This window comes from Rhea pennata, unplaced genomic scaffold, assembly GCF_028389875.1.
Source record: "Rhea pennata isolate bPtePen1 unplaced genomic scaffold, bPtePen1.pri scaffold_201, whole genome shotgun sequence".
Classification (NCBI taxonomy): Eukaryota; Metazoa; Chordata; class Aves; order Rheiformes; family Rheidae; genus Rhea; species Rhea pennata.
The window spans coordinates 1-25,235 of record NW_026907669.1 but is presented as its reverse complement, the minus strand read 5'-3'; the positions used below and the strand labels follow the sequence as shown (position 1 = coordinate 25,235).

The window sequence follows — 25,235 nt, the reverse complement described above, 5'->3', positions numbered from 1 at the left end:
GTGGTGGCTCCCTGGACCCCACGGCGGCCCCACCCCACCCTCCCCCTCCCCCTCCCCCCCCGCCCCCCGCCCCGGGCAGGCGCCGCCGCGGGCCCCTGGGCCGCCTGGATGCCGCCGACGGTGGTGGGGCTGGAGGACGGGTGCGCGCTGGTGCCGTGCCGCTTCGACTACCCCGAGGAGCTGCGCCCGGGCGCCGTGCACGGGCTCTGGTACTTCGGCAGCCCCTACCCCAAGAGCTACCCGCCGGTGGTGGCCCGCTCGCGGCCCGGCGGCGCCGTGCACGAGAGCTTCGCCGGGCGCGCCCGCCTCGTGGGCCCGCTGCGCGCCCGCGACTGCTCCCTGCTCCTCACCGGCCTCAGCGCCGAGCTCGCCGGGCGCTACTACTTCCGCGGCGACCTCGGCGGCTACAACCAGTACACCTTCTCCGAGCACGCCACGCTGGAGGTCACCGGTGAGGGCCCGGACGCCTGGGCCCCTCGCGGGGTGGGCGGTGGAGGTGCTCCGGAGCGTTGGGTGTCACCTGGAGAAGGTCCCGGACGCCTGGGCCCCTCGCGGGGTGGGGGGTGGAGGTGCTCCGGAGCGTTGGGTGTCACCTGGAGAAGGTCCCGGACGCCTGGGCCCCTCGTGGGGTGGGGGGTGGAGGTGCTCCGGAGCATTGGGTGTCACCTGGAGAAGGTCCCGGACGCCTGGGCCCCTCGTGGGGTGGGGGGTGGAGGTGCTCCGGAGCGTTGGGTGCCACCTGGAGAAGGTCCCGGACGCCTGGGCCCCTCGTGGGGTGGGGGGTGGAGGTGCTCCGGAGCGTTGGGTGTCACCTGGAGAAGGTCCCGGACGCCTGGGCCCCTCGTGGGAACGGGGGTGGAGGTGCTCCGGAGCGTTGGGTGTCACCTGGAGAAGGTCCCGGACGCCTGGGCCCCTCGTGGGGTGGGGGGTGGAGGTGCTCCGGAGCGTTGGGTGCCACCTGGAGAAGGTCCCGGACGCCTGGGCCCCTCGTGGGGTGGGGGGTGGAGGTGCTCCGGAGCGTTGGGTGTCACCTGGAGAAGGTCCCGGACGCCTGGGCCCCTCGTGGGAGTGGGGGGTGGAGGTGCTCCGGAGCGTTGGGTGCCACCTGGAGAAGGTCCCGGACGCCTGGGCCCCTCGCGGGGTGGGCGGTGGAGGTGCTCCGGAGCGTTGGGTGTCACCTGGAGAAGGTCCCGGACGCCTGGGCCCCTCGTGGGGTGGGGGGTGGAGGTGCTCCGGAGCGTTGGGTGTCACCTGGAGAAGGTCCCGGACGCCTGGGCCCCTCGTGGGGTGGGGGGTGGAGGTGCTCCGGAGCGTTGGGTGTCACCTGGAGAAGGTCCCGGACGCCTGGGCCCCTCGTGGGGTGGGGGGTGGAGGTGCTCCGGAGCGTTGGGTGTCACCTGGAGAAGGTCCCGGACGCCTGGGCCCCTCGTGGGGTGGGGGGTGGAGGTGCTCCGGAGCGTTGGGTGCCACCTGGAGAAGGTCCCGGACGCCTGGGCCCCTCGTGGGAGCGGGGGTGGAGGTGCTCCGGAGCGTTGGGTGTCACCTGGAGAAGGTCCCGGACGCCTGGGCCCCTCGTGGGGTGGGGGGTGGAGGTGCTCCGGAGCGTTGGGTGTCACCTGGAGAAGGTCCCGGACGCCTGGGCCCCTCGTGGGAGCGGGGGTGGAGGTGCTCCGGAGCGTTGGGTGTCACCTGGAGAAGGTCCCGGACGCCTGGGCCCCTCACACATTCAGGGCCTGGTCCACGGGGCGGGGGCGTGCCCGGATGCCTGGGCCCGCCCGGACGCCTGGGCCCCTCGCGCGCGTTCAGGGCTGAGTTAATGGGGCGGAGGGGCGCCCGGACGCCTGGGCCCCTCACGTGTCCGGGACCTGGTCCACGGGGCGGGGGCGCGCCCAGACGCCTGGGCCCACCCGGACGCCTGGGCCCGCCCGGACGCCTGGGCCCCTCGTGTGTCCGGGTCCCAGTCCACGGGGCGGGGACGCGCCCGGACGCCTGGGCCCGCCCGGACGCCTGGGCCCCTCGCGTGCGTTCAGGGCTGAGTTAACGGGGCGGGGGCGCGCCCGGACGCCTGGGCCCGCCCGGACGCCTGGGCCCCTCGCACGCGTCCGGGGACCGGGTTAATGGGGCGGGGGCATGCCCGGACGCCTGGGCCCCTCGCACGCGTCCGGGACCTGGTCCACGGGGCGGGGGGCGCGCCCGGACACCTGGGCCCACCCGGACACCTGGGCCCGCCCGGACACCTGGGCCCCTCTCGCGCATTCGGGGCTGGGTTAACGGGCGGAGGGGCGCCCGGACGCCTGGGCCCACCCGGACGCCTGGGCCCGCCCGGACGCCTGGGCCCCTCGCGTGCCCGGGACCCGGTCCACGGGGCGGGGGCGCGCCCGGACGCCTGGGCCCGCCCGGACGCCTGGGCCCCTCGCACGCGTCCGGGACCGGGTTAATGGGGCGGGGGCCCGCCCGGACGCCTGGGCCCCTCGTGCGTTCAGGGCTGGGTTAATGGGGCGGAGGGGCGCGCCCGGACGCCTGGGCCCGCCCGGACGCCTGGGCCCACGCCGGCGCCTCTCCCGCAGCGGAGCCCAGGCTGGAGCTGCCGGCGGAGCCGCTGGCCGGGGCCGAGGCGGAGGCTCGGTGCCGCGTGCCCGACACCTGCCCGGGCCTGGGGCCGCCGGCGGTGACGTGGGCCGGCGCCGAGGGGGCTGCCGGAGGCGGCGGAGCGGCCGCTGCGCCGGGACGAGGGCGAGGAGGAGGAGGAGGAGGAGGAGGGCGGCGGCGGCGGCGGCGCCGAAGGCCCCGGCCCCGGGCGCTGGCTCGGCTCCGCGCTCCGCTTCCGGCCCCGCGCCGCCGACGCCGGGCGCCGGCTCGTTTGCCGCGTCGCCTTCGCCAACGGCAGCCGCGTCTACGAGGCCGCCGGAGCCCTGGACGTGCACTGTGAGTGGGGGGGGGCCGGACGCCTGGGCCCCTTGGGGGGGGGGCCGGACGCCTGGGCCCTTCGGGGGGGAGTTTGGATGCCTGGGTCTATGGGGGCGGGCAGGACGCCTGGGCCCCTTGGGGTGGGGGGAGGGCAGGACGCCTGGGCCCTTTTGGGAGGGGGGGCAGGACACCTGGGCCCTCTGGGGGGGGGTGGGGGGAACCCAGATGCCATAGGGTGCTATAGGGAGGCCATAGGGTTCTTTAGGGGTGCTGTAGGGTGCTATAGGGTGTGGCGGGGTGACGGCGGCGGTGGGGTGACAGTGTCAGGGTCTCAGTGTTGGGGTGACGGTGTTGGGGTGTCGGTGTCAGGGTGACGGCGTCAGGCTGACGCCCCGGTGCCCCCCGCAGCGGCGGCCGAGGTGGAGGCGGTGTCGGTGTGCCAGCAGTGTCAGGGTGTCAGTGTCGGGGTGTCAGTGTCAGGGTGTCGGCGTCCGGGTGACGGCGTCAGGCTGACGCCCCCGTCCCCGGTGCCCCCTGCAGCGGCGGCCGAGGTGGAGGCGGTGTCAGGGTCTCAGTGTCAGGGTGTCGGTGTCGGGGTGTCGGCGTCCGGGTGATGGCATCAGGCTGACGCCCCCGTCCCCGGTGACCCCCCCCGCAGTGGCGGCCGAGGTGGAGGCGGTGTCAGGGTGTCGGTGTCAGGGTGTCAGGGTGTCAGTGTCAGGGTGTCGGCATCCGGGTGACGGCGTCAGGCTGACGCCCCGGTGCCCCCCCCGCAGCGGCGGCCGAGGTGGAGGCGGTGTCAGGGTGTCGGTGTCAGGGTGTCGGGGTGTCGGTGTCGGGGTGTCGGCGTCCGGGTGACGGCATCAGGCTGACGCCCCGGTGCCCCCCCCCGCAGCGGCGGCCGAGGTGGAGGCGGTGTCAGGGTCTCAGTGTCAGGGTGTCGGTGTCGGGGTGACGGCGTCCGGGTGACAGTGTCAGGCTGACATCCCGGTGCCCCCCGCAGCGGCGGCCGAGGTGGAGGCGGTGTCAGGGTCTCAGTGTCGGGGTGTCGGTGTTAGGGTGTCGGTGTCAGGGTGTCGGCGTCCGGGTGACGGCGTCAGGGTGACGCCCCGGTGTCCCGCAGCGGCGGCCGAGGTGGAGGCGGTGTGAGGGTGTCGGCGTCAGGGTGTCGGTGTCAGGGTGACGGTGTCAGGCTGACGCCCCGGTGCCCTCCCCGGTGTCCCGCAGCGGCGGCCGAGGTTGAGGCGGTGTCAGGGTGTCGGCGTCAGGGTGTCGGTGTCAGGGTGACGGCGTCAGGCTGACGCCCCCGTCCCCGGTGTCCCGCAGCGGCGGCCGAGGTGGAGGCGGTGTCAGGGTGTTGGTATCGGGGTGTTGGTGTCAGGGTGTTGGCGTCCGGGTGACGGCGTCAGGCTGACGCCCCGGTGCCCCGCAGCAGCGGCCGAGGTGGAGGTGGTGTCAGGGTGTCGGTGTCAGGGTGTCGGTGTCGGGGTGACGGCGTCAGGCTGACGCCCCGGTGCCCCCCGCAGCGGCGGCCGAGGTGGAGGCGGTGTCAGGGTCTCAGTGTCGGGGTGTCGGTGTCAGGGTGTCAGTGTCAGGGTGTCGGCGTCCGGGTGACGGCGTCAGGCTGACGCCCCCGTCCCCGGTGTCCCCCGCAGCGGCGGCCGAGGTGGAGGCGGTGTCAGGGTCTCAGTGTCGGGGTGTCGGTGTCGGGGTGTCGGTGTCGGGGTGTCGGCGTCCGGGTGACGGCGTCAGGCTGACGCCCCCGTCCCCCGTGCCCCCCGCAGCGGCGGCCGAGGTGGAGGCGGTGTCAGGGTGTCGGTGTCGGGGTGTCGGTGTCAGGGTGTCAGTGTCAGGGTGTCGGCGTCCGGGTGACGGCGTCAGGCTGACGCCCCGGTGCCCCCCCCCGCAGTGGCGGCCGAGGTGGAGGCGGTGTCAGGGTGTCGGTGTCAGGGTGTTGGGGTGTCGGTGTCGGGGTGTCGGCGTCCGGGTGACGGCGTCAGGCTGACGCCCCGGTGCCCCCCCCCGCAGCGGCGGCCGAGGTGGAGGCGGTGTCAGGGTGTCGGTGTCAGGGTGTCGGGGTGTCGGTGTCAGGGTGTCGGCGTCCGGGTGACGGCGTCAGGCTGACGCCCCCATCTCCGGTGTCCCGCAGCGGCGGCCGAGGTGGAGGCGGTGTCAGGGTGTCGGTGTCAGGGTGTCAGTGTCAGGGTGTCGGCGTCCGGGTGACGGCGTCAGGCTGACGCCCCTGTCCCCGGTGCCCCCCCCGCAGCGGCGGCTGAGGTGGAGGCGGTGTGAGGGTGTCGGTGTCAGGGTGTCAGTGTCAGGGTGTTGGTGTCGGGGTGTCGGCGTCCGGGTGACGGCGTCAGGCTGACGCCCCGGTGCCCCCCCCCTCGCAGCGGCGGCCGAGGTGGAGGCGGTGTCAGGGTGTCGGTGTCGGGGTGTCGGTGTCGGGGTGTCGGCGTCCGGGTGACGGCGTCAGGCTGACGCCCCGGTGCCCCCCCCCGCAGCGGCGGCCGAGGTGGAGGCGGGTGTCAGGGTGTCGGTGTCAGGGTGTCAGTGTCAGGGTGTCGGTGTCAGGGTGTCGGCGTCCGGGTGACGGCGTCAGGCTGACGCCCCCGTGCCCCCCCCCCCCGCAGCGGCGGCCGAGGTGGAGGCGGTGTCGGGGCCGGCGGCGGCGCGCGAGGCCGAGGCGGCGGAGCTGGCGTGCGCCGCCCGGGGCCGCCCGCCGCCGCGCCTCGCCTGGCTCCGGGCCGGGCGGGTGCTGGCCCAGGCCGAGGGCGCCGGGCGGCTCCCGCTGCGGCTCCCGCGCCTCGGGCCCGCCCAGGCCGGCGCCTACGTCTGCGCCGCCGAGAACCGCCACGGCCGCCACAACCGCTCGCTCGAGCTGCGCGTGCTCTGTGAGTGCCCGGACGCCGGGGCCCCTTGGCGCGGGGGGGGGGGGGGCGGCGCAGGGGGGGCGGCCCGGACGCCGGGGCCCCTTGGCGCGGGGGGGGGGGGGGGGGGGCGCAGGGGGGGCGGCCCGGACGCCGGGGCCCCTTGGCGCGGGGGGGGGCGGGGGGGCGGGGGGCGCAGGGAGGGGGGCGGCCCGGATGCCTGGGCCCCTTCGCGGGGGAGCGGGGGGCACGGGGGGGGGCGGCCCGGACGCCTGGGCCCCTTCGCGGGGGAGCGGGGGGCGCAGGGGGGGCGGCCCGGACGCCTGGGCCCCTTCGCGGGGGAGCGGGGGGCGCAGGGGGGGGCGGCCCGGACGCCTGGGCCCCTTCGCGGGGGAGCGGGGGGCGCACGGGGGGCGGTCCGGACACCTGGGCCCCTTCGCGGGGGAGCGGGGGGCACAGGGGGGGCGGCCCGGACACCTGGGCCCCTTCGCGGGGGAGCAGGGGGCGCAGGGGGGGCGGCCCGGACGCCTGGGCCCCTTCGCGGGGGAGCAGGGGGCAGGGGTCGGCCCGGACACCTGGGCCCCTTCGCGGGGGGAGCGGGGGGCGCAGGGGGGGCGGTCCGGACGCCTGGGCCCCTTCGCGGGGGAGCAGGGGGCAGGGGTCGGCCCGGACACCTGGGCCCCTTCGCGGGGGAGCGGGGGGGCGCAGGGGGGGGCGGCCCGGACGCCTGGGCCCCTTCGCGGGGGAGCGGGGGGCGCAGGGGGGGCGGCCCGGACGCCTGGGCCCCTTCGCGGGGGAGCGGGGGGCACAGGGGGGGCGGCCCGGACGCCTGGGCCCCTTCGCGGGGGAGCGGGGGGCGCACGGGGGGCGGTCCGGACGCCTGGGCCCCTTCGCGGGGGAGCGGGGGGGCAGGGGTCGGCCCGGACACCTGGGCCCCTTCGCGGGGGAGCGGGGGGCGCACGGGGGGTGGCCCGGACGCCTGGGCCCCTTGGCGGGGGGCAGGGGGCAGCCACCCGGACGCCTGGGCCCCTTTTCAGGGGAGGGGGCGTGTGGGGGGGGACACCTGGGCCCCTTTGGGGTGGTCACTCGGACACCTGGGCCCCTTTGGGGTGGCCACCTGGACGCCTGGGCCCCTTTTGGGGAGAGGTTCCCGGACGCCTGGGCCCCCTCCCGCTCCCCCCGGACGCCTGGGCCCCCTCCCTCTCCCCGGACACCTGGGCCCCATCCCTCCGCCCGGACGCCTGGGCCCCCCATCCCGCTCCCCGGACGCCTGGGCCCCCTCCCTCCCCCGGACGCCTGGGCCCCCTCCCTCCCCCCGGACGCCTGGGCCCCCTCCCTCCCCCGGACGCCTGGGCCCCCTCCCTCTCCCCGGACGCCTGGGCCCCCCTCCCTCCCCCGGACGCCTGGGCCCCCTCCCTCTCCCCGGACGCCTGGGCCCCCTCCCTCCCCCGGACGCCTGGGCCCCCCCTGCCCGCTCTCCCGGATGCCTGGGCCCCCTCCCTCCCCCGGACGCCTGGGCCCCCTGCCTCCCCCGGACGCCTGGGCCCCCTGCCTCGGCCCGGCCGCCTGGGCCCCCTTGCCCGCTCCCCGGCCGCCTGGGCCCCCTCCCTCTCCCCGGACGCCTGGGCCCCCTGCCTCGGCCCGGCCGCCTGGGCCCCGGCGGAGCTGACGGGGGCCGCCGGGCGGGCGCAGACGCCCCGCGGCTGCCGGTGCTGTCGGCGCCGGCGGCGGTGGCGGCCGGGGAGCCGCTGGCGGTGACGTGCGAGGCCGAGGGCGACCCGGCGCCGGCGCTGCGGCTGCTCAAGGACGGCCGGGTGCTGGCGGCGGCGCCGGGAGCCGACGCCGGAGCCGACGCCGGAGCCGGAGCCGGAGCCGGTGCCGGAGGCGGCGTCCGAGCCGCGGCCGCCCTGCGCCTCGCCGCCGCCCGGCCCCCCGACGCCGGCGAGTACCGGTGCGTCGCCGAGAACCCGCTGGGGCGGCGCGAGGCCGCCCGCAACGTCACCGTGGAGTGTGAGTGCCGCGGGGGGGGGGGGGGGGGGAGGGCCGGACGCCTGGGCCCCTCTTGTCCCGGATGCCTGGGTCCCTCTTGTCCCGGACGCCTGGGCCCCTCTTGTCCCGGACACCTGGGCCCATGTGCAACCCGGACGCCTGGGTCCCTCTTGTCCCGGATGCCTGGGCCCCTCTTGTCCCGGACGCCTGGGCCCCTCTTGCCCCGGACACCTGGGCCCATGTGCAACCCGGACGCCTGGGTCCCTCTTGTCCCGGAGGCCTGGGCCCCTCTCGCCTTGGGTTTCTCCTGCCCCGGACGCCTGGGCCCCTCTTGCCCCGGACACCTGGGCCCATGTGCAACCCGGACGCCTGGGTCCCTCTTGCCCTGGGTTTCTCCTGCCCCGGACGCCTGGGCCCCTCCCCGGACCCCTGGGCCCCTCCCTGGACCCCTGCCCCCCACCCCAGACCCCTTCCACTCCCCCGTACCCCTGCCCCCCCCGGACTCCTGGGCCCCCCCGGCCACCTGCCCCCCACCCCAGACCCCTGCCCTCCCCGGACTCCTGGGCCCCCCCGGCCACCTGCCCCCCCCCCGAGACCCTTTCCACCCCCCCCTCCCCGGACTCCTGGGCCCCCTTGGACCCCTGCCCGCCCCCCAGACCCCTGCCCCCCCCGGACTCCTGGGCCCTCCCAGCCACCTGCCCCCCCCGAGACCCTTTCCACCCCCCCTCCCCGGACTCCTGGGCCCCCTTGGACCCGTGCCCGCCCCCCAGACCCCTGCCCCCCCCGGACTCCTGGGCCCTCCCAGCCACCTGCCCCCCCCCGAGACCCTTTCCACCCCCCTCCCCGGACTCCTGGGCCCCCCCCGCCCCGCGCGGGCGGGCGGGCGGCTGACGGCGGGCGCCAGTCGCGCCGGTGGTGCTGCCGGAGTCGCGGTGCACGGCGGCGGCCGAGGCGGTGCGGTGCGTGTGCGCCGCCGCCGCCAGCCCGCCGCCCGCCGTCGCCTTCGAGCTGCCGAGCCGCAACGCGACGCTGGGGCCCGGCGCCGGCGCCTTCGCCCCGGGGCCCCGCGCCGGCCTCACCGTCACGGGGCTCCTCACGCTGCGCGGCGCCCTCGAGCCCCGGCTCGCCGTCGTCTGCGCCGCCCGCAACGCCCGCGGCGCCGCCGCCCGCGCCCTCCGCTTCCACCACCCCGGTGAGGGCGCTGGGGGGGGGGCGATTTGCCCCTTTTGGGGGGGATTTGCCCCGCTTCGGTGCCCTTCACGCCGTGTTAGAGAGCGTGGGAATTTCCTGGGTTTGGTTCCCACGCTCCGGCGCCCCCCCACAGGAGGGGCTGGGCGCAGCCCCAAGGGTGTATCTGCCCCCCTGGGGGGATTTGCCCCTTTTGGGGGGGATTTGCCCCGCTTCAGCGCCCTTTGTGCCATGTTAGAGAGCGTGGGAATTTCCTGGGTTTGGTTCCCACGCTCCGGCGCCCCCCACAGGAGGGGCTGGGAGCAGCCCCAAGGGTGTATCTGCCCCCGGGGGGGGTATTTGCCCCTTTTGGGGGGGATTTGCCCCTTTTGAGGGGGATTTGCCCTGCTTTGGCACCCCTGGCGCCATGTTAGAGAGCGTGGGAATTTCCTGGGTTTGGTTCCCACACTCTGGCTCCCCCCACAGGAGGGGCTGGGAGCAGCCCCAAGGGTGTATCTGCCCCCCTGGGGGGGTATTTGCCCCTTTTGGGGGGGGATTTGCCCCTTTTGAGGGGGATTTGCCCTGCTTTGGCACCCCTGGCGCCATGTTAGAGAGCGTGGGAATTTCCTGGGTTTGGTTCCCACGCTCCAGCGCCCCCCACAGGAGCAGGTAGGAGCAGCCGCAAGGGTTTATCTGCCCCCCTGGGGGGGTATTTGTCCCCCTTGGGAGGATTTGCCCCTTTTGGGGGGGATTTGCCCCGCTTCGGCGCCCTTTGTGCCACACTGGAGAGCGTGGGAATTTCCTGGGTTTGGTTCCCACGCTCTGGCGCCCCCCACAGGAGGGCTTGGGTGCTGCTGCAGCAGCCGTATCTTTCCCCTGGGGGGGTATTTGCTCCTTTTGGGGGGTATTTGCCCCTTTTCGGGGGGATTTGCCCCGCTTCGGCGCCCCTGGCGCCATGTTAGAGAGCATGGGAATTTCCTGCGTTCGGTTCCCACGCTCCAGGGCTCCCCCACAGGAGGGGCTGGGTGCAGAAGGGGGGGGTATTTCTCCCCGGGGGGGGGTATTTGCCCCCGGGGGGGGTATTTGCCCCCTGGGGGGGGGCTGCGCTCACCCCGCCCCCCCACCGGTTTGACCCGCCCCCTCTCCCCCCCCCCAGACGGGCTGGTGTGGGCCAAGGTGGGGCCCGTGGGGGCCGTCGTGGCCTTCGCCGTCGTCATCGCCGTCGTCTGCTACGTCAGCCAGAGCCGCCGCAAGTGAGCCCCGCCCCCGGGCCACGCCCAACGGGCCACGCCCACCTGCGGCCACGCCCACCTGAGCCCCGCCCCTCCCCGGGGGGGGGATCCCCCTCCTTCCCCCACAGCTCTGCCCCTACAGGCCCTGCTCCCAACAGGCCCCGCCCCCAAGAAGCCCCGCCCCTGCTTCCCCCACCCCATAGGCCCCGCCCCTACTGTCCCCACCCCCATAGGCCCCGCCCCCAACAAGCCCCGCCCCCTCGCCAGTCTGGGGGACACCCCCCCCCCAAAGGGCCATGTTCCCGTGGGACCTGCTCCCAGCTGGCCCCACCCCCTATGGCCCCGCCCCCTATGGCCCCGCCCCCAATGGGATCTGCTCCGAGGTGACTCCGCCCCCACATGCCCCGCCCCCCCTGTCCCTTAGGGACCCGCCCCTTCTTAGGCCCCGCCCAACCAGGGGGAGGGCGGTGGTGACGTCACTGGGGGGGTGGGGGCGGGGTCACGGCGGGCGGAGGGTGGGGGCGATGGGGGGGCGGGGCAGGTCAGAGGTCAGCACGGCCCCATCCCCCCCTGCAGGAAGGCGACGGGGAGCCCCGAGGGGGGCCCGGCCCCTCCCCCGCCCGGCGGAGACCCCCGGGACGGCCAGGTGGGGGGGGCGGGGGGGGCAGGTGACACGGGGGGGCAGGTGACACGGGGAGGTGACACTTGGGGTGACACCGGGGGGGCAAGTGACCTGGGGGGGTGATGGGGGGTGACGGGTGACGGGGGGGGGGGGGGGAACACCAGGGTGACGGGTGACACTGGGAGGGGTGACACCGGGGGGGGCAGGTGATACTGGGTGGGGTGACACGAGGGGGTGACGGGTGACACCGGGGGGGGGCGGGTGACCCGGGTGGGGTGACACAAGGGGGTGACAGGTGATACCAGGGAGCGGGTGACACGAGGGGGTGACACAGGGAGCGATGGATGACACCGGGTGGGGTGATACAGGGGGGGGTGACACAGGGGAGGTGCCGGGTGACACCGTGCGGGTGACACTGGGTGGGGTGACTCGGGGGGGTGACACGGGGGAGGTGCCGGGTGACACCGTGCGGGTGACACAGGGATGGTGACACTGTGCGGGTGACACTGGGTGGGGTGACACGGGGGAGGTGCCGGGTGACACCGTGCGGGTGACACTGGGTGGGGTGACATGGGGACGGTGACACCGTGCGGGTGACACGGGGGAGGTGCCGGGTGACACCGTGCGGGTGACACGGCGGGGGGGGGGGCGGTGACGGTGACGCCCCCCCCTCCCCTCCCCCGCAGCCGGAGCGCCGCGCCGCCCCCCCGGAGCCCCCCGAGTACGCCGAGATCCGCCTGCCCTGACCACGCCCCCTCCCGCCGCCAGGCCACGCCCCCCTCCGCCGCCAGGCCACGCCCCCCTCCCGCCGCCAGGCCACGCCCCCCTCCCAGCACCTCCCTCCCGGGGGAGGCGGGAGAGGAGGAAGGGGGGGGGCAGCGAGGGGAGGCTCCGCCCCCTCCCCGCGCCGAGGCCCCGCCCCCCCGAAACAGGCCCCGCCCCCCCCTTATTTATTGCCCCTCCCCCCAGCTCGATGTGGGGGGAGGGGTCGCCACCCCGCGCCGGGGGAGGGGCGGGGCCGCGGGGGGAGGGGGAGGGGCCCCGAGGCTCCGCCCCCCCCGCGCGACCTTTCACCCCTCTCCTCCCCCCCCCAATAAACGGGATTGGACGGAGCCGCCTGGTGCCTCGGGGGGGGGGAGGGGCTGGCAGGGGCCCAGGCGTCCGGGCACCCTCCGGGGGGGGGGCAGGGTGCTATAGGGTCCCGGTGCTATAGGGGACCCAGTGCTATAGGGGACCTGCAAGCTATAGGGCCCTGGTGCTATAGGGACCCTGTGAGTTAAAGGGTCCTGGTGCTATAGGGGACCCGGGAGCTATAGGGGACCCGGGAGCTATAGGGGACCTGGAAGCTATAGGGGACCCAGTGCTATAGGGAACCTGGTGCTATAGGGCCCCTGTGCTATAGGGACCCTATGAGCTATAGGGACCCTGTGAGCTATAGGGAACCCGGTGCTATAGGGGACCTGCAAGCTATAGGGCTGTGGTGCTATAGGGACCCTGTGAGTTAAAGGGACCCGGTGCTATAGGGGACCTGGAAGCTATAGGGAACCTGGAAACTATAGGGGACCCAGTGCTATAGGGAACCTGGTGCTATAGTGCCCCTGTGCTATAGGGACCCTATGAGCTATAGGGAACCCGGTGCTATAGGGGACCTGCAAGCTATAGGGCTGTGGTGCTATAGGGACCCTGTGAGTTAAAGGGACCCGGTGCTATAGGGGACCCAGGAGCTATAGGGCCCCGGTGCTATAGGGACCCTGTGAGCTATAGGGACCCGGAGCTATAGCGGACCCGGGAGCTATACGGCTCTGGTGCTATAGGGCCCTGGTGCTCTAGCGATTGCAGCACTATAAGGACCCCAGTGCTATAGAGACCCGTGAGCTATAGAAACCCCAGTGCTATAGGGGTCCATGTGCTATAGGGACCCCAGTGCTATAGCGACTCAGGAGCTATAGGGACCCAGGTGCTTATAGGAGCCTGTGAGCAATAAGGACCCTGGTGCTATACGGACCCGGGTGCTATAGGAGGCAGGTGCTATAGAGAGCTGGGCGTTAGGTACGGGTGCTATAGGGACCCCAGTGCTATAGGAACCCTGCTGCTATAAGAAGCAGGTGCTATAGGGACCCCGGTGCCATAGGGACCCGGGTGCTACAGGGACGCTGGCGCTATAGGGACCCAGGTGCTATAGGGGGTCCTATGGCAGCAGGTGCTCGGGGGGGGGTATAACGACCCAGCCGCCATAGGGACTGTTGCTATAGGGCTGGGTGCTATAGAGACCTCACTGCTATAGGGGGCTGGGTGCTCTGGGGGCGGCTGCTATAGAAACCTTGGGGCTATAGGGAGGCCGGGGCTATAGGGGCCGGTGCCACAGACATGTGGGCACTATAGGACCTGGGGGAACCATAGAGGTGGGCGCTATAGGGGCAGATGCTATAGGGGTCCCCCCCACCAGGCACTATAGGGCCCCGCGGGTGGTGGGGCAACTGCCATAGGGGCCCGGCCAGGGCCTATGGGACCCCCCGGAGCCTATGGGGTTCCCTCGGGGAGCTATAGGTACCCTCGGGCTGCTATAGGTGCCCCACTGGGGGCAAAACAGCCCCCCCCATGGCTATAGGACCCCTCCGGGCGCTATGGGACTGCTCAGGTGCTATAGGGGCCCCACTGAGGGCTACCGGACGCCCTAGGAGCTATAAGCGCCCCCCTGCCAGGCGCTATAAGGGCTTTCAGAACCTATAGCCCCCCCCAGAAGCTGCAGGACTTCCTAGACTCTATAGGTCCCCCCCCCAGAGCCATAGGGGCCTCCCCAAAGCTACAGACCCCCCTGGAGTCTATAGCGGTCCCTCCAGAAGCCATAGGACCCCTCTAAAATCTATAGCCCCCCCCAGAACTATAGGACCCCCCAGGAGCTACAGGAGCTCCTGGACTCTATAGGGCCCCCCAGCAGCTGTAAGACCCCCCCAGCACCTCCTGGAGTCCATAGGTCTCCCCTCCCAGAGCTATAGGTCCCCCCCGCAAGGAGCTATAGGAGCCCCTAGAGCCTATAGGGGCCCCCAGGAGCCACAGGAGCCCACAGGGCCCCCCAGAACCTATAGGAGCCCCTATAAGTCTATACGGGCCCTCAGGAGCCACAGGAGCCTATAGGGCCCCCAGGAGCTATAGGAGCCCCCAGGAGCCGCCTCTTCCGGGTCGCCTGGGCCCACTGCCGCGACCCGGAAGTAGATGGGGGGGCGGGACGCAGCACGCCTCCACCGCGCATGTGCTTCCCCCCCCCTTCATCGCCGCTGCGCATGCGCCGCCCCCACCGCCGCGCATGCGCCCCGCGGAGGGGACGGTGCCTGCGCGCCGCCGCCGCCGCCGCGCATGCGCCTTAGGGCGGCCGCCGCCTCCCGCCAAACGCGCCCCGCCCCCCCCCCCACACACACACACACGGCCGGGGGGGGGCGGGAACGGGGCCGTCGCGACCGTTAAACTGGGGGCAACGCTGCCGAGCTCCCCCCCACCTCAGGGATCCCAACGGTCCCAACGGCCCCCCCCCACGTCAGGGGTCCCAACGGTCCCAACGGCCCCCCCACCTCAGGAGACCCCAACGGTCCTAACGCCCCCCCACCTCAGGGGTGCCAACGGTCCCAACGCCCCCTCACCTCAGGGATCCCAACGGTCCCAACGCCCCCCCACCTCAGGGGTCCCAACGGCCCCCACACAAACCTCAGGGATCCCAACGGTCCCAACGGCCCCCCCCAGGGATCCCAACGGTCCTAACACCCCCCCACCTCAGGGGTGCCAACGGTCCTAACGGCCCCACACCTCAGGGGATCCCAACGGTCCTAACGCCCCCCCCCCCCACCTCAGGGATCCCAACGGTCCCAACGCCCCCTCCACCTCAGGGGTCCCAACAGTCCCAACAGCCCCCACACCTCAGGGGATACCAACGGTCCTAACGGCCCCCCCCACACACCTCAGGGGATACCAACGGTCCTAACGGCCCCCCCCACACACCTCAGGGATCCCAACGGTCCTAACGGCCCCCCACACACACCTCAGGGATCCCAACGGTCCTAACGCCCCCCCTCCACCTCAGGGGTCCCAACGGTCCCAACGGCCCCCACACACACCTCAGGGATCCCAACGGTCCTAACGCCCCCCCCCACCTCAGGGATCCTAACGGTCCTAACGGCCCCCCCCCCACACACCTCAGGGATCCCAACGGTCCCAACGCCCCCCACACACCTCAGGGATCCCAACGGTCCCCCCCCCCCCCCCCGGGGAATCCCAACGGTCCTGACGGCCCCACTCAGGGGATCCCCACGGTCGCGGTAAGGACGGGGCCGGGCTTGGGGGGAAGGCAAGAGAAGAGCGTTTCCCGGCGCGGGGCAGCGTTTCCCGGCGCAGCGGAACGTTGCCGGAGGGTCCCCAGGCGCCGTTCGCGGGGCCCAGGCGCCGTTCGCGGGGCCCAGGCGCCGTTCGCGGTGGCTCCGGCACCCGCCCCCCCCGCCTCAAGCCGCCGTTGCCGCTGCCGCCGCCGATCCGGGCGCCGTTTCCCCGCCCGCCGGGCCCGCCCCGTCCCTCCCCCACCTCCCTCCCTCCTTCCCTCCCTTCCCCCCCCCCCCCCGCGCGCGCCGCAACGTTCATCCGCCGCCGCCAACGTCGAGCCGCCGCCGCCGCCGCCGCCGGGGCCGGAGCCGGGGCCGGGGCCGGGGCCGCCGCGAGGAGCCGCCGCCGCCGCGCTCACGTGTGCCGGGAGGAGCGGGGGGGGGGGGGAGGGCGGGAGGAGGAGGAGGAGGAAGGGCCGGGGGGGGGGGGGAGGCCGCGTTTCCCTCTCACATGACCCGGGTGTTTGGCCCCGTGATCGGCGCCGCCGCCGCCGCCGCCGGGCCGCGGCCTCCCGCCTAGAGGGAGCGGCCAAACCCCCCCCCCCTCCCCCCGCTCCTCCCCTCCCCCCACCGGCCTCGGTGACCCCCCCCCACCCCGCCCCCACCCCGGAACCGGGCCGCGCTGCCCCCCCCCCCCCCACACACCCGGCCCGGGCCCTCACGGGGGCGCGCGCGCGCCCAGCCCCGCCCCCACCCCACCCGCCGCCGCCGGCCACGCCCCCTTCCTCACAGGGCGCGTTACCCCCCCCCCGCGCGCGCGGCAGCGGCAGGCCACGCCCCCTTCCTCACAGGGCGCGTTACCCCCCCCCCGCGCGCGCGGCAGCGGCAGGCCACGCCCCCTTCCTCACAGAGCGCGTTACCCCCCCCCCCCCCGCGCGCGGCAGCGGCAGGCCACGCCCCCTTCCTCACAGGGCGCGTTACCTCCCCCCCGCGCGCGCGGCAGCGGCAGGCCACGCCCCCTCCCGCCGCAGGCCACGCCCACACCCTCACTGTCCTAGAGGGCCACAGGCAGAGGCCACGCCCACCGGGCCCTCAGGCCACGCCCACTCCCACCGCAGGCCACGCCCACACCCTCACTGTTATAGAGCAACAGAGCCAGAGGCCACGCCCACCGGGCCCTCAGGCCACGCCCCCTCCTCCTCTGGCAAGGGAGGGAGGAGGGTGGGCGTGGCCGCAGAGCCCGCCCCCTCCTCTGGGCCCCGCCCACACCGGGGTGTGGTTCTCCCGGAGCTCCGCCCATATTTGAGGGGGGGGTCCCTGAAGCTCCGCCCTCTGCTGAAGGGGAGGGGTCACTCAGGCTCCGCCCCCCCTCACTGAGGGGTCACCAGGCCCCGCCCCCACGAAGGGGGAAGGTCACTTAGGCCCCGCCCCCAACCAGGGGGCTTCCCCAGAGCTCCGCCCCCCCCAACCCCGCAGGGGGGGGGTCACCAGGCCCCGCCCCCCTCCCCTCCCCCCCCCCACCCAGGGGTCCCGCCCCTCCCCCCGCACCCGGCGGCCCCTCCCCCCCCCCCCATGGACATGCTCGACCCCGGGTTGGACTCAGGCTCCGCCTCTGCCGCCCCCAGGTAAGGGGAGGCCCCACCCACCAGCCCCGCCCACCAGCCCCGCCCCAAGCCCCGCCCACCAGCCCCGCCCCAAGCCCCGCCCCCAGCCCCGCCCTAGGGGGGGCCCAGGCGTCCGGGCGGCCCCCGCCCCCCCCCCCCGCTCCAAGGCGGTGGTGGGTGGGGGAGGGGGAGGTCCCGCGGGGGGTGGGGGGAGGGGCGGCCCGGACGCCTGGGCCCCTCCGAGGCCTCGGGCCTCACCCCTCCCCCACCCCCAGCCACGAGAAAAGTCAAGAAACGGAAGAGAGCGTCGAGCTGCAGGAAGGTGAGCGGGGCCCAGGCGTCCGGGAGGGGCCCAGGCGTCCAGGAGGGGCCCAGGCGTCCGGGAAGGGCCCAGGCATCCGGGAGGGGGCCCAGGCGTCCGGGAGGGGCCCAGGCGTCCAGGAGGGGCCCAGGCGTCCGGGAGGGGCCCAGGCGTCCGGGAAGGGCCCAGGCATCCGGGAGGGGGCCCAGGCATCCGGGAGGGGCCCAGGCGTCCAGGAGGGGCCCAGGCGTCCGGGAGGGGCCCAGGCGTCCGGGAGGGGCCCAGGCATCCGAGAGGGGCCCAGGCGTCCAGGAGGGGCCCAGGCGTCCAGGAGGGGCCCAGGCATCCGAGAGGGGCCCAGGCGTCCGGGAGGGGCCCAGGCGTCCGGGAGGGGCCCAGGCATCCGGGAGGGGGCCCAGGCGTCCGGGGAGGGGCCCAGGCATCCGGGAGGGGCCCAGGCGTCCAGGGGGAGGGGCCCAGGCGTCCGGGCGGGGCCCAGGAGTCCGGGAGGGGCCCAGGAGTCCGGGTGGGGCCCAGGTGTCCAGGTGGGGCCCAGGAGTCCGGGTGGGGCCCAGGAGTCCGGGAGGGGCCCAGGAGTCCGGGAGGGGCCCTGGAGTCCGGGAGGGGCCCAGGAGTTCGGGGAGGGGCCCAGGAGTCCGGGAGGGGCCCAGGCGTCCGGGAGGGGCCCAGGCGTCCGGGGGGGGCCCAGGCGTCCGGGAGGGGCCCAGGAGTCCGGGAGGGGCCTAGGAGTCCGGGGAGGGGCCCAGGCGTCCGGGAGGGGCCCAGGAGTCCGGGGTGGGGCCCAGGAGTCCGGGAGGGGCCCAGGCGTCCGGGAGGGGCCCAGGCGTCCGGGTGGGGCCCAGGCGTCCGGGAGGGGCCCAGGTGTCCGTGGAGGGGCCCAGGCGTCCAGGGGGAGGGGCCCAGGCGTCCGGGGGGGGCGCAGGCGTCCGGGCGGGGCCCAGGAGTCCGGGTGGGGCCCAGGCGTCCGGGGGAGGGGCCCAGGCGTCCGGGGGGGGGGCCAGGCGTCCGGGGGGGGCCCAGGAGTCCGGGAGGGGCCCAGGAGTCCGGGCGGGGCCCAGGCGTCCGGGCGGGGCCCAGGAGTCCGGGTGGGGCCCAGGTGTCCGGGAGGGGCCCAGGTGTCCGGGTGGGGCCCAGGCGTCCGGGTGGGGCCCAGGAGTTTGGGAGGCGCCCAGGCGTCCGGGAGGGGGCGGGTCCGGCAGGGCGGGGCCGGGGGGGCGGGGCCGGGAGGGGGCGGGGCCGGGAGGGGGCGGGGCCGGCAGGGGGGCGGGGCCGCGCGGGACCCAGGCGTCCGGGCGCAGGCGAGGCGGCGCCGGGGGAGGAGCCGGGCGCAGGGGCCGGCGGCAGCGTCGCGGCGCCGTTCGGCGACCCGCCGGTGCAGTACCAGTTCCGCACGGAGAGCAACGGGGGGCAGGTGGGTGCCGGGGGGCGGAGGAGGTCCCATGGGTGGGGGTCCCCGGGGGGTTCCTATGGGGGGTCCTGGGGGTGGGGGGGTCCATGGGTGTGGGGTGAGGAGGAGGTCCATGGGTGGGGGGTCCCCGGGGGGGTCCCTATGGGGGGTCCTGGGGGTGGTGGGTCCCATGGGTGTGGGGTGAGGAGGAGGTCCCATGGGTGGGGGGTCCCCGGGGGGGTCCCTAGGGGGTCCTGGGGGTGGTGGGTCCCATGGGTGTGGGGTGAGGAGGAGGTCCCATGGGTGGGGGGTCCCCGGGGGGGTCCCTAGGGGGTCCTGGGGGTGGTGGGTCCCATGGGTGTGGGGTGAGGAGGAGGTCCCATGGGTGGGGGGTCCCATGGGTGGGGGGTCCCACGGTGGGGTCCCTATGGGGTCCTGGGGGTGGTGGGTCCCATGGATGTGGGGTGATGAGGAGGTCCCGTGGGTGGGGGGTCCCACGGTGGGGTCCCTATGGGGTCCCACGGGTGGGGGTCCATGGGTGGGGGGTCCCGTGGGTGGGGGGTCCCCGGGGGGTCCCTATGGGGTCCCATGGGTGGGGGGTCCCCGGGGGGGGGTCCCGTGGGTGGGGGGGTCCCACGGTGGGGTCCCTATGGGGTCCCATGGGTGGGGGGTCCCACGGGTGGGGGGTCCCGTGGGTGGGGGGTCCCCGGGGGGGTCCCTATGGGGTCCCGTGGGTGGGGGGTCCCCGGGGGGGTCCCGTGGGTGGGGGGTCCCCGGGGGTGTCCTATGGGGTCCCATGGGTGGGGGGTCCCATGGTGGGGTCCCTATGGGGTCCTAGGGGTGGTGGGTCCCATGGGTGTGGGGTGAGGATGAGGTCCCATGGGTGCGGGGTCCCACGGTGGGGTCCCTATGGGGTCCCATGGGTGGGGGGTCCCCCGGGGGGGGTCCCGTGGGTGGGGGGTCCCCGGGGGGTCCCGTGGGTGCCGCTGACGTGTGTCCCCCCCCCCCGCAGGTGACCTACCGCGTGGTGCAGGTGACGGAGGCGGCCGCTCGAGGCCCCGGCCGAGGCCGCCGGCGCCGTCGGCGTCGTCTCCGCCTTCGCCGGCGCCCAGCAGGCCGTGGCCCAGGTGCGCCCGGGGGGGGCCCAGGCGTCCGGGGAGGGGGCCCAGGCGTCCGGGGAGGGGGCCCAGGCGTCCGGGAGGGGGCCCAGGTGTCCAGGAGGGGGCCCAGGAGTCCGGGAAGGGCCCAGGTGTCCGGGGAGGGGGCCCAGGCATCTGGGGGGGGCCCAGGCGTCCGGGGAGGGGGCCCAGGCGTCCGGGAGGGGCCCAGGCGTCCGGGGGGGCCCAGGTGTCCGGGGAGGGGGCCCAGGCGTCCGGGGAGGGGGCCCAGGTGTCCGGGAGGGGCCCAGGCGTCCGGGGGGGCCCAGGTGTCCGGGGAGGGGGCCCAGGCGTCTGGGAAACGGCCCAGGCGTCCGGGGAGGGGCCCAGGCGTCTGGGGAGGGGCCCAGGCATCCGGGGGAGGGGCCCAGGCGTCCGGGAGGGGCCCAGGCGTCCGGAGGAGGGGGCCCAGGTGTCCGGGGAGGGGCCCAGGCATCTGGGAGGGGGCCCAGGCGTCCGGGGGTGCCCAGGCGTCCGGGTGGGGCCCAGGCGTCCAGGAGGGGCCCAGGCATCCGGGAAAGGGCCCAGGCATCCGGGCGAGACAGAGCCCAGGTGTCTGGGGAGGGGCCCAGGAGTCCGGGAGGGGCCCAGGCGTCCGGGGAGGGGCACAGGCATTGGGACAGTTTGGGACCCAGGCGTCCCGGGCGGGACGGGGCCCAGGCCGTCCAGGGGCCCAGGCGTCCGGGCAGGACGGGGCCCAGGAGTCTGGGCGGCGCAGGGCCCAGGCGTCCAGGGGCCCAGGCGTCCGGGGGCCCAGGCGTCCGGGCGGGACGGAGCCCAGGTGTCTGGGGAGGGGCCCAGGAGTCCAGGAGGGGCCCAGGAGTCCGGGGAGGGGCACAGGCATCGGGACAGTGTGGGACCCAGGCGTCCAGAGGGGGCCCAGGCGTCCCGGGCGATGCGGAGCCCAAGCGTCCGGGGGCCCAGGCGTCCGGGGGGCCCAGGCGTCCGGGCGGGACGGGGCCCAGGTGTCCAGGCCACACGGGTCCAGGCGTCCAGGGGCCCAGGCGTCCAGGGGGCCCAGGCGTCCGGGCAGGACGGGGCCCAGGTGTCTGGGCGGCGCAGGGCCCAGGCGTCCGGGGGCCCAGGCGTCCGGGCGGGACGGGGGCCCAGGCGTCCGGGGGCCCAGGCGTCCGGGCGGGACCGAGCCGTGCGCCCCCAGGCCGTGCTCCAGACGCCCTTCAGCAATGGCGGCAGCCCGGGGGCGGAGCCGGGGGCGGAGCCTCGATTCGCCTATTTCCCCGCCGGGGGCGTCGCTGAGGGAGCCGTGTCGGTGCAGGGCGACCCCGCCCTGGCGCCCGCCGGAGGTGAGGGCCCAGGCGTCCGGGGGGCCCAGGCGTCCGGGCGGGCCCAGGCGTCCGGGAGGGGCCCAGGCGTCCGGGAGGGGCTGAGGAGTCCGGGAGGGGCCCAGGCGTCCGGGGGCCCAGGCGTCCGGGCGGGGCCCAGGCGTCCGGGAGGGGCCCAGGCGTCCGGGGGGCCCAGGCGTCCGGGCGGGCCCAGGTGTCCGGGAGGGGCCCAGGTGACCGGGAGGGGCTGAGGAGTCCGGGAGGGGCCCAGCGCGTCCGGGACGGGCCCAGGCGTCCGGGCAGGCCCAGGCGTCCGGGAGGGGCCCAGGCGTCCGGGGGGCCCAGGCGTCCGGGCGGGGCCCAGGTGTCCAGGAGGGGCCCAGGCGTCGGGGGGCCCAGGCATCCGGGAGGGGCCCAGGCGACCGGGGAGGGGCCCAGGCGTCCGGAGGGGCCAGGCGACCGGGGAGGGGCTGAGGAGTCCGGGAGGGGCCCAGGCGTCCGGGGAGGGGCCCAGGCGTCCAGGAGGGGCCCAGGAGTCTGGGAGGGGCCCAGGCGTCCGGGAGGGGCCCAGGCGACCGGGAGGGGCTGAGGAGTCCGGGAGGGGCCCAGGCGTCCGGGGAGGGGCCCAGGCGTCCGGGAGGGGCCCAGGAGTCCGGGAGGAGCCCAGGAGTCCGGGAGGGGCCCAGGTGTTCGGGAAGGGGCCCAGGCGTCCGGGAGGGGCCAAGGAGGGGCCCAGGCGTCCGGGGGGGGGCCCAGGAGTCCGGGAGGGGCCCAGGCGTCCGGGAAGTGGCCGAGGAGTCCGGGAGGGGCCCAGGTGTCCGGGAGGGGCCCAGGGATCCAGGGAGGGGCCCAGGCGTCCGGGAGGGCCCAGGCGTCCGGCCTGCAGCCCCCCTCCCGCCCCCCCAGGGCAGTTCTACGTCATGATGACGCCGCCGGAGGTTCTGCAGCCGGGGCCCCAGCGCAGCATCGCGCCCCGCACCCACCCCTACTCGCCGTGAGTGACACGCGTGTGCGCGCCCCGCGCACCGCCCGCACACGCCTGCGCACGCCTGCGCACTGCCTGAGCACGCATGAGCACCCCAGAGCACGCCTGAGCACGCATGAGCACCCCAGAGCATGCCTGAGCACGCCTGCGCACGCCTGCCCACGCCTGAGCACGCATGAGCACCCCAGAGCACGCTGAGCACGCCTGCACACGCCTGCGCATGCCTGAGCACGCATGAGCACCCAGAGCACGCCTGAGCACGCCTGCACACGCCTGAGCACGCCTGAGCACGGCCACACACGCCCGTGCACACCTGAGCATGCCTGCACATGCCAGAGCACGCCTGCACACGCCTGTGCGCGCCAGAGCACCGCAGAGCACGCGTGCACATGCCTGTGCATGCCCTAGCACGACTGTGCACGCCCTGCACACGCCAGAGCACGCCCGCACACGCCCGCACACGCCTGAGCACGGCCGCACACACCCACACATGCCAGAGCACGCCCACGCACGCCAGCGCGCCCCGCACACGCCTGCAGACGGCAGAGCACGGCCGTGCACACCAGAGCATGGCTGCGCACGCCCGCACATGCCTGCACACGCCTGAGCACGACTGCACATGGCTGTGCACACGTTTGCGCATGGCTGCGCACGCCCGCGCGCGCCAGAGCACGGCTGTACCTGCGTGCACGCGCCAGCGCACGGCTGCGCATGGCTGCACACGCCTGCACACGCCTGCGCACGCCTGCACACGGCTGCCCGTACGCGTACGCACTGGAGCAGGCTGCACACGGCTACGGGCGCGACGCGTGTCGCGTCGCCGCGCGTCGTCGCGTGTTGCCGCGTGTCGCGCGCTGCGTGGCGGCGCGTCCCCGCGCGCGGCCGCGTGTCGCGACACGCGTGACGGCGACGTGTCGCCGCGCAGGAAGCTGGACGGCACGCGGACGCCGCGGGACGAGCGGCGCCGGGCGCAGCACAACGAGGGTGAGCGCGCGTGCGCACACGCGTGTGCGGGGCGTGCGCCGGCCTGCGCCTGCACGCCTCTGCGGTCCCGTGCACACGCGTGTGCACACGTGTCCGGGCCCGATTCGGCCCCGATTCGGCCCCGTTTCCTCCCTGTTCTGGCCCGTTTTGGCCTTGTTTTGCCCCGTTCCCCGTCCTGCCCCTTTTTGGCCCCGATTCGGCCCCGTTTCCTCCCTGTTCTGGCCTGTTTTGGCCTTGTTTTGGCCCCGTTCCCCGTCCTCCCCTTTTTGGCCCCGATTCGGCCCCGTTTCCTCCCTGTTCTGGCCTGTTTTGGCCTTGTTTTGGCCCCGTTCCTCGTCCTGCCCCTTTTTGCCCCGATTTGGCCCTGTTTCCTCCCCTGTTCTGGCCCGTTTTGGCCTTGTTTTGGCCCCGTTCCCGTCCTGCCCCTTTTTGGCCCCGATTCGGCCCCGTTTCTCCCTGTTCTGGCCCATTTCGGCCTTGTTTTGGCCCCGTTCCCCGTCCTGCCCCCTTTTGGCCCCGATTCGGCCCCGTTTCCTCCCTGTTCTGGCCCATTTCGGCCTTGTTTTGGCCCCGTTCCCCGTCCTGCCCCTTTTTGGCCCCGATTCGGCCCCTTTTCCTCCCTGTTCTGGCCCGTTTTGGCCTTGTTTTGGCCCCGTTCCCGTCCTGCCCCTTTTTGGCCCCGATTCGGCCCCGTTTCCCTCCCTGTTCTGGCCCGTTTTGGCCTTGTTTTGGCCCCGTTCCTCGTCCTGCCCCTTTTTGGCCCGATTCGGCCCCGTTTCCTCCCTGTTCTGGCCCGTTTTGGCCTTGTTTTGGCCCGTTCCCCGTCCTGCCCCTTTTTGGCCCCGATTCGGCCCCGTTTCCTCCCTGTTCTGGCCCGTTTTGGCCTTGTTTTGGCCCCGTTCCCCGTCCTGCCCCTTTTTGGCCCCAATTCGGCCCCGTTTCCTCCCTGTTCTGGCCCGTTTTGGCCTTGTTTTGGCCCCGTTCCCGTCCTGCCCCTTTTTGGCCCGATTCGGCCCCGTTTCCTCCCTGTTCTGGCCCGTTTTGGCCTTGTTTTGGCCCCGTTCCCCGTCCTGCCCCTTTTTGGCCCCGATTCGGCCCCGTTTCCTCCTGTTCTGGCCCGTTTTGGCCTTGTTTTGGCCCCGTTCCCCATCCTGCCCCTTTTTGGCCCCGATTCGGCCCCGTTTCCTCCCTGGTTTGGCCCATTTGGGGCTTGTTTTGGCCCCGTTTCCCCCTCCCCGTTTGGGCCATTTCAGCCCTTTTTCTGGCCCGGTTTGGCCCGGTTTGGCCCGTTCGCTGCCTGCTTTGGCCTGTTTGGGCTCCATTCGAGCCCATCCCCCCCCCCCAGTTTCGGGCCCGTTTTGGCCTCGTTTGGGTCTTCTCCTCCCCCCTGTTTCAGCCCGTTTCGGCTCAGTTTCGGCCCCATTTTGGCTCATTTTGGCGCCGTTTCGGTTCGGTTTGCCCGTTTGGCCCGTTTCGGCCCCGTTTTGGCCGTTTCGGTCCATTTCAGGCCCGTTTTGCCGTTTCAGCCCTGTTTGGCCCGTTTCGGCCCCGTTTCGGCTCATTTTGGCCCCATATCGGCCCCGTTTTGGCCGTTTCAGCCCCGTTTTGGCCCGTTTCGGCCCCGTTTTGGCCCGTTTCGGCCCCGTTTGGCCCCGTTTTGGCCCGTTTCAGCCCGTTTTGGCCCGTTTCGGCCCGTTTCGGCCCTGGCTCCGGGGCCGCGTCCTGGCGCTCCGCCAGCCCCGCGCTCACCCCCGTCCGTCCGTCTGTCTGTCCGTCCCCCCCCCCGCTCACCCCCGTCCGTCCGTCCATCCGTCCCCCCCACCCCCCGTGTCCGTCCCCCCCCCGCCCTCCTGTGTCTGTCTGTCCCCCCCATGTCCGTCCGTCCCCCCCCCGTGGCCCCCGGCCGTCCCCCCCCCACCCCCCGTGTCCGTCCGTCCGTCCCCCCCGTGTCCCCTGTCTGTCCGTCCCCCGTGTCCGTGCCTCCGTCCGTCCGTCCCCCCCGTGTCCCCCGTCTGTGTCCCCCGTCCGTCCGCCCCCACCCCCCATGTCCGTCTGTCCGCCGTCTGTCTGTCCGTGTCCGTCCGTCCGCCCGTGTCCGTCCGTCCGTCCGTGTCCGTGCCTCCGTCCGTCCGTCCCCCCCGTGGCCCCCGTCCGTCCGTCCCCCGTGTCCGTCCGTCCGTCTGTCCGTCCCTGCCCCCATGTCCGTTCCCCGCCGCCCCCCCCGTGTCCCCCGTCCGTCCCCCCCCACCCCCCATGTCCGTCTGTCCGCCTGTGTCCGTCCGTCCCCCCTGTGTCCCCGTCTGTGTCCCCTGTCTGTCCCCCCACACCCCCCATGTCCGTCTGTCCGCCCGTGTCCGCCGTGTCCGTCCGTCCGCCCGTGTCCGTCCGTCCGCCCGTGTCTGCCCGTGTCCGTCCGTCCGCC

General features: G+C 74.9%; 2 protein-coding genes across 2 annotated transcripts; both read left to right on the top strand.

Moving 5' to 3' along the window:
- Positions 1–79: 79 nt before the first annotated feature.
- Positions 80–11,899, top strand: LOC134154292 (Schwann cell myelin protein-like; the record flags this gene model as incomplete). The annotated part of the gene is made up of 13 exons (XM_062601042.1): positions 80–451; positions 2,568–2,761; positions 2,901–2,925; positions 3,316–3,483; positions 4,563–4,721; positions 4,817–4,894; positions 4,936–5,067; positions 5,541–5,801; positions 7,470–7,787; positions 8,671–8,958; positions 10,090–10,186; positions 10,742–10,811; positions 11,474–11,899. Coding segments are annotated over 13 exons (2,222 nt in total), but the record flags the coding sequence as incomplete, so codon positions are not given.
- Positions 11,900–15,803: 3,904 nt separating this feature from the next.
- LOC134154291 (upstream stimulatory factor 2-like) lies at positions 15,804–23,179 on the top strand (the record flags this gene model as incomplete). The annotated part of the gene is given in 8 exon segments (XM_062601041.1): positions 15,804–16,716; positions 16,971–17,017; positions 18,316–18,428; positions 19,417–19,467; positions 19,469–19,531; positions 20,721–20,865; positions 21,751–21,838; positions 22,755–23,179. Coding segments are annotated over 8 exon segments (985 nt in total), but the record flags the coding sequence as incomplete, so codon positions are not given.
- Positions 23,180–25,235: the final 2,056 nt, after the last annotated feature.